This window comes from Neolamprologus brichardi, chromosome 7 (assembly GCF_056152115.1).
Source record: "Neolamprologus brichardi isolate AB-2024 chromosome 7, ASM5615211v1, whole genome shotgun sequence".
In the NCBI taxonomy this organism is placed as follows: domain Eukaryota; kingdom Metazoa; phylum Chordata; class Actinopteri; order Cichliformes; family Cichlidae; genus Neolamprologus; species Neolamprologus brichardi.
This window is the reverse complement of record NC_142110.1, coordinates 10493132-10501094: the sequence shown is the minus strand read 5'-3', so window position 1 is coordinate 10501094 and position 7963 is coordinate 10493132. Positions and strand designations below refer to the sequence as shown.

Genomic DNA, 7963 nt, shown 5'->3' with positions numbered 1-7963 from the left:
TCATTTTTCCTCGATCCAAAACCAATAGCCAGTGAAATTGCAAAACATTGTACATATTATTTTGACAATGTGATTCAAGGTTATTAATTCCCTTACATTTTTTAATCTTTTGAATTTGTGCACATTCTGCCCTAGTTAAAAAACAAACAAACAAAAAAAACAAAGACACAGGCCAAAGCTTTGCAGTATGATAAAAGTGTCCAATCAAGTGTTGAGAGAGGGATGAGTCCTGACAATTTCTCACTTCTAAGGGTCATTACAATCCCTCTGTGGGCACAAAAAGGCATCAGTCAATGGAGAGAGTGTGGCAGCATTTCTGCCACCTGACCAACACTTTTTTTTTTCTGCAAGAGACTTCATCAACAGATATGGATCTATGGGCTCAAGGACATGTTTCAAACAAACCCTCAACCTTATAGAATGCAAGCCATAGAGCCGTATCCTAGCCTTTTACTTGTTTCTCTGCAGATCCTATCAAGTTGGAATAAGATCCACCCATATGGTGGCAAGTTACGGATTCTTTTTACTTACCTCCATATCCTGCAAAGTGTAAAGCAAGAACAAGAGCTAGTGACACGCTGCTTAGCCTTTTAGTAAATAAAAAAGAAGAAGGGAAAAAGCAAAGGGGTTCAAATGACGTATGCAGATCAGTGTACCAAACAGATGAGCCTATAAACCTTCAAACACAATCTATTTCATACTGAATCACTAATTAAAAAACAGTCAGAGATGGCAGCAGTTATGGCATGCCATCTTCTGATCTTATTTACAACAAGGGGGCATACAGTAAAAATAAATAAATAAGAACAGCAAGAGGGAAGCAAACTGACTGAATAGTTGATAGTACTAAGTTGATTTCTGACTTTCCTCTGCTTTTGCTCTTAACACTGAAGAGACGGAGGAGGAAGAAAAGAAGAAGAAAGGAAGTAGTTGTCAATGTTTATATGTGCCTGGTTATCAGGCACATTAAAGGCGTCGCAAACAGCCAGTAGCCTCTTATGAAGATGCTAGCACGGCCAAAGAACCATGCTGTGCTGGGGGAAATAATAAGAGTCTGCTCTTTTTCAACCCACACATACTCTAACAACCAAGAACACTCTGTTTTGCCAGCGCAAAAAAACAGCCACCACATTCTGTTTGGCACCTGAATATTCAGTAGTCGATCGTCCTTGCATTTTCTTGAGGAAACGGAAGAAACAGTTGAGTTGCATCTGCTTATTGAGGCCCTTCCTTACCTGGACACTGTCAGGTGTGCTGCCAGAGAACACAAGCACCTCACTGTCCATTGAGAATTTAGAAAACCTTCGAAAATTTGGAGGTATTTAATCAACACCTGCAACATATTGTACAACATTGTTTACATACATCCATTTTCTTAACCGCTTATCCATTTCAGGGTCACAGGGGGCTATAGGTTCGACTTTGGATGAGAGGCAACAATATGTATAATTCAAAAATGTTCCTTTTACAAGAGTTTATCCTTAGAAAACTCATCCTCAATCAACCTATATTTCAAACCATGCATAGCTGTTGTTCCTGTTTTCTTTTACTGCACCAGAAACAAACTGTAATGCAGTCACGTTAGTCTAAATGTCATAGTAAATTAAGTATCTATATATTAGATCACCCAGTACCTTTAAAACCAATTATTAAGTGTCTTGGATGGCTGGCCTGGAGCTTTAAAATGAAGCATTGGTGTTCCTGTCAACTCAACATGCACCATAATTATCAAAAGGGTCATACTTTAATTTCCTCGTCATCCCTAAATAGTCTCAGCAGGAGCACTTTTTCACTGCAACATAAAGTCTTAAATGACCAGAAATGTGGAGGGTTGAACAGCATCTGTCAAAAACAGTATGAAATAAGGAGGACTGATGAGTGTTTGTATGAAGAGCAACAGTATAACATCATGGGTAAGCCGTTTCAGTCACCACAGACTGCCCACGCTTATTTATGGTAGCTGGCCTTTTAGCTGCGTGATGTCAAGACCAGATTGCTCAGAAATGCACTGACACATACAGCATCTGCAAAAAGAAAAAAAACAAAAACAAAACTAAAAATATGCCTGCTTTCTCATTTTTAAGTGATATATTGAGACTGCATTTGGAATGCAATACTTGTTTTGCTGAAGAAAAATAATGTTGGACTCATATCATTAAAACCCCCAATATATTTCTCTTTGTTCCATAAGTGACACATTCAGGTAAGAGGTATGACCAGCGGATGAATGCGTAAGGAAAAGAAACCCACAAACCGTAGAACTGTGGGATACATGTATTTTTTCCCTTCACAGTCACTGAGAAATCAATGTTAAGAACTAAGCTGAGGCATCAAAGACCAACAGCCTATCTGACCTGCATAGAGCCCCACTGTGGGGTATAATGCAGCATTGTACACCAGTTACTTAAAGACCCATTCATGCAGACACTAAGTAAATGCATAGGACCGTAAGATGGGGGTGTTGGCTAAGATACGATTTACAATACTACCTCCAGCCTTTACGATTAAACAACTTACACACAAATGGAAATATTTTCAGAGAGAAGAAAAGAAAAACATTAGATGAAAGTGTTTCTGATTAGAGAAATACAAACCAAAGATTTTATTTTTCATAGCCTCCTTTGTCTCTCCATAAAAATAGTGTTGCTAAAAATAAAACATTAAAAGAAAAAGAAACACAAAGTAATTTTTCGATGTAGTCCATGGAAAAGTCCCGGTATCATCAGACATTCATTTTGTTTTAACTCAACCCTCTTTGTTTTCTCCAAAAGCAGAATGGTCAGCAAAGCCCCGTATCACTTCACCACATGTCTGTTCCTTTGAAAAATTAGCATCGGAATGAGCCCTTGCGGAGACAAGTCAGGCAACTGCTGTAATGCATTACTAAATTAGCCCTAAACACTACACAAGCCAATAAGAAGCATGTCAAAACCTAAGGGAAAAAAAATAATACAAAATGCAAACAATAACAGAACAACATATTTGCAACAACTGTTATTAGCCTGCATTCCACATTTGCCAGTTAAACCAGTGGGGAATCATGTGCACACTAAATAAACATGTTTAGATACGCTACAACTAAGAAGCACTGGCACTGTCAAATAAACGCAGCTGAACTCCAGCGAACAGAGGGTTAAACCTTAGCTGCAGAATTTCACTGCAGTCCAAAAGCATTTGGCTGATAGCTACTGAACAGCACAATCTATCTGTGCCATTATGCTGCTATTGGACAAATGTTTGTATCTATCTAGAATTTGCTTTGTGTGTTTTTAAACTCCTTAGTTTGGAAATACCATTTTATTGCATATAATATTTGGCACAGTTAAAACTGGAGCTTCCATTTGGGGCTGGATTTAGAAACTGGTGCCTTTGCAAAGAGCTTCTTACTGCCTCCTAAATATGGTCGAAAACAAACTAAATGCCTCTTTTCCTATGCTAGACATCACAACTTTCCTTTTTTCATTTAAAAAAAAAAAAGCAATTAATTATCCATTTTTTAAATAGAAGTCACCAGTTATTAGAAAATAGTTTCAAATTACTTTCTTTTCTAATATAATTTGCATGTCTCACCACTGCCTGACGGTAGTTTTATTTATATATATTTATTTATTTTTTTCATATTTATATACTTATGTATAGGCATGTACAAGAAACAAAAAATGTCTCTGTTTTGCACTTCTGTACAAAAGAAAGTTACCGTTCTGTTCTTTGTGCATTCTATTGCATGGACTGGTGAGCAGAGATGAGGGGAGAGGTTCGGACAGAGTCAGACATAAATCCATAGGGAGCGTTACTCAGATTTGGGTCTCTTGAACCTTGTCCTTGCCATGAGTAGTCTTAATGATGTAGGGATCAGCAATGGTGCTGATGTGGCTGTGATGCTGTCTAACAGAGCGGTGAAGAGAGTTGTTCTGAGTCCAATGGGCACCGTAACCACCCTGGCGGGATGAGGAGGACACATACCCAGGCTTAAAGGTGTTGCTGTTGTGTTCCACCAGTGTAGGCAGTACTAAACCTGTGTCATCAGAGCCACTAGATCCAGATGTGGGCGGTGGAACAGGAGGAACTTCTTCCTCCATCTGTATGATTTCTATGGTCCTGGCTGCTGCCACGGTGCTTCTCTGTTGATGCCTCTTGCGCAACTTATAGAACGCTATTAACATGGCAGCTGCCAGCAGGGTAACAGCAACAAAACACCCAATAATGATTTTGGTGGTTTTCATCACCTCATCCAGGCTGGCAGCTGGCTCACTAGGGACTCTGGCAGTGGGAATTGATACCTGCCTTGGAGTCTGAGTGTTTTGAAATAGCACAGTAGGTGTGGAGATAAAGACAGGTTGAAATACAGAGGGTGATGCAGGGACAGTGGGCTTGGGTTTAGGGGTCTCCTCCACTGTGGGCGCCAAAACTTCCACCGTTACAGTGGTAAAGTAGGACAGATTAGATGTATTGAGTTCAGCATTGCTGACGTTTAGGTAGGCCGAGGCGTTGGAATTTCCTGCCATGTTGCTCACCATGCAAGTGTAAACACCTGTATCTGATGGGAGAACATTGGAGAAATTAAGTGTTCCATCATTAAGGACAGATATTCTTGGATGAGCCGAGCCATGGGTCAAAACAGTTCCATTAGGGAGAAGCCATCGTACTGAGCTCATGGCAGCCGTGCGACACTTAAGCTCTGCCACCCTCGCTGCTGAAATGTTAAGATCTCTTGGAGCATCAAGTATGAATGGTGCTGAACACTGAAAGGTTGTTTGATCAACTTCCACCAGGTAGCGTCCTCTCATGTGGACTGGAGTGTGGCAGCGTCCACAGCAGGTGGAATTTGTGGGAATGTATTCTCTGAGCCACCAAGAGAGCCACACTACATCACAGTCACATCGCCATGGGTTGTGATGAAGATGTAGCTCCACCAGATACTGCAGGGGGGTGAAGAGGTTATGGGGGAGAGACGACAGGTTATTGTGGGCTAAATTAAGCTCCACCAAGGCTGTGATGTCATCAAATGCATTCCTTTCAATCATAGTAATGGCAGAGTTCATAATCCATAGTTTACGTAAATTCTTGAGGCCACGGAATGCTCCAGGCTTCAGTTCAGGGAAAACATTCTCTGATATCTCCAACTCCTCCAATCCCACCAATGGTGAAAGATTGGGAAACTCCCTCAGATTGCACATCCCCAGGTTCAGGTACTTCAGGTTGTGAAGGCCCTCGAAAGCGCCATCTGAGATGTACTCCAACTTCCTCAGCTCTCCCAGGTCCAGTCTCATGAGTGAGGGGACACGATTAAAGGCGTAAGAGGGGATGCTCTCAATGGGATTGTTTCTAAGCCACAATTCTCTAAGCTTTGATAGATATTCAAAAGCTCCACTAGGTATGACTGTCAGTCTGTTGTCGAACAGCTCCAGGGTGTTGAGACTGGTTAGGCCATTGAAGGCCCCCACTTCAATCTGCCTGATAGCATTCCTGCCCAACTGTAGTACCTCCAAGTGATGCAGGTGTCTAAATGTATCTGCCTGTATGGTTTCTATGCTGTTTTCCATTAGGTTCAGGTACCTGGTGTTGGCTGGGATGTTAGGAGGAACCCTAATCAGCCCTCTGCGGGTACACACCACCTTGCTGAGCTGGTTAGTGCAGGAGCACACACCTGGACAGTTCTGTGGCTTAGCTGAGCCGAACTCAGGGCCTGTGGACTGGCACATAGTGAAGGCAGGCACCATGAGGGAAAGCACGGCGAGCAGGGCTGCATTCCAGGTAGGCTGCACACTAACCTGGCCCAGAGGACTCATGGTGTGGAGGGCTCATTATTCTGCATGGTGGGGGGATATGGCACACACCAAACAACAGACCACCCTAGCCTGGCTGGAGCAACTCAAGGCTCCAAAGTTCCATCGACAGTGCAGGGAGATGCTGCATCAAAATTGTTGTGTGAGGGAATGAAGGGAAAAAAAGGAGGACAGATAAGGAGAGAGAGTGAGAGAGATTAATACAAGAGAAGAAACAGAAGAAAAGCAATGCAGCAATGTAAGAAATAGGTTGAGTAACAGTCTCAGTGACGTACCTCATTAGTTTGAAAGTCCTCCTTTTTGCCTCTTTCCAAATGTTAAGCACAACAGTCACATACAGCATTCATGTGTAATTCCTTTCCACAGAATGGCATGAGATAGATGGTTTCTTCTTTTTCCTTTTTTAAGAAAGTAGTGTGGCCCTCTATTAGCCAAGGGTACAAAATGGCTCCTGATATTAAAGACTGAGAGCAGCATGGAAAACACTCACAGGCAGCAGTAAGGCCATGAAGGCTTAGCAGGTGCCCAGATTCCTTCTGCCCCCACCAACTGTCCCTCTGCCAGGCAGCAGACTCCAAAATGCAGCTGCACTATAGATAAATCACAACGATCCATAACGCAGTTAAACACGACAGAAGAGGAGAGAAGAAGTGACCAAGTGAAATGAATAAAAATCCTCAGTTCTGTCAGGTCCTGATACATGTGTTGGCTCGTCCGGCTGGTCGCCTGTTTGGGTGAGAGACCTCCCTCACTGTGACTTTGCCAAGGGCTTGTCGGTCGCTGATTAGCCCTGTTGTGACAGAGACTGAGAGACAGAAAAAGGCTAAAGAACTCCCGGCACAGTCATCCCCCTCTCCTCTCCTCTCCTCCTCTGTGTTCCTCTTGCTTCCTCCCAATGTTGGGCTGGCCCTGGTCAGAGCAGCTGCAGGCTGCTGTGTGCACAGCTAGCAGTAATCCGTCTATTCCTCCTGGGGGGAGGGGGGCTGGGGGTGGTGGGAGAGATGGTGGCGCTGTGTGGGGGGTGTAGAAGAGGATACGCTGCACTGTTGGAGCTTCGCAAAAGGCTGTCGGAAGAGAGAGAGAGAGAGAGCACGCTTGTCCTCTTCTGCAATGAGAGAATGCAGAGAGGATTACGCTTGAAGGATGTGTGTGGAAGTGGGCTCCGTATCTGTATCCATAAGCAGAGAATGGTGTTGAGGATCCTTCTCTCCGCTTGCTCTTTGTCCCCCAGGCTGCGTCCTGCAGTGGTCTTCTGCTTGCTTTTTTGTTAGTTTTTTCTCCAGGACTGAGGTAGTAAGTTGTGGCAGTTAGCCATGTGTGTGGCTGTCAGACTTGCGGCTGGCTGGTGGACTACTGCAGTAGCCAGGGTAGAAGAGAGAGAGAGAGAAAGAGGGGGGAAAGAGAGACCGAAAGAGAATGAATGAGAGAACCACTGACAGATCAAGAGCAAGAAAAAGATAGAGTGTGCGAAGGAGAGTGTGTGTGTGTGTGTGTGTGAGTGAAAGAGAGAGAGAGAGATGGAGAGGCACGCGAGCGCTCTAACAGGCAGCCCACCGTCAGAGAAACAGCAGGAGCAGCATTCTAATCCACATCTCCTCTTCTTGTTTATTCTCCAATCTCTCTTTTTTCTCTATTCCCCCCCTTCGATGTGTGTCGGTGTTGCAGGCAGCTAAGATGCTCGCTCTGCCCCCTCCCTTTGTCCTTCAGTGGGAACGTGAATGTACTGCTGACGCACTCCTCATAGCTGCTCAGCCAGCCTCAGAGCAGTGCATTGGTTTGATGCAGTGTTCCTGTGTATTAACACATACAACCTCCCCTCCTCCCCCATCTCCCTCCCTTCACAATAACCATTTTCTCCTTTCTTTCTTTCTTTCTCTCTTTCTGTGTCAGAGTTTCTCACATGCTCTGTCCCTCGCCGTCCTTCTTCCCTCTCGCTCTCTGGATCACTTTACCTGTGCCACTCGTCCCTTCTCCTGCCATCTGTCTAGACACAGCTCTTCACAACCAGTTGTTAAAAATTTTAAAAAATGCATTCCGATCTATGATTTAGAGACAAATGGTCAGACTTTCTACGTTAACTTTAGAGTTTCTTTAGTTCTCTCTCTCTATCTCTGTCTCATCAGCGAAACAGTGCACCAGAGTTTTCCAGTGGAGATGCAGCTGTCCGTCTCGTAAGG

At 43.7% G+C, this 7963-nt stretch overlaps 1 protein-coding gene across 1 annotated transcript; it reads right to left on the bottom strand.

Moving 5' to 3' along the window:
- Positions 1–836: 836 nt before the first annotated feature.
- Positions 837–7531, bottom strand: lrrc4.2 (leucine rich repeat containing 4.2). The gene is made up of 2 exons (XM_006789436.3): positions 6062–7531; positions 837–5910 (listed from the first exon to the last, which is right to left on the bottom strand). Exon 2 carries the CDS (start codon positions 5787–5789, stop codon positions 3795–3797), a length of 1995 nt encoding a protein of 664 aa, XP_006789499.1. The 5' UTR covers positions 5790–5910; positions 6062–7531; the 3' UTR covers positions 837–3794.
- Between the last annotated feature and the right edge of the window lie 432 nt (positions 7532–7963).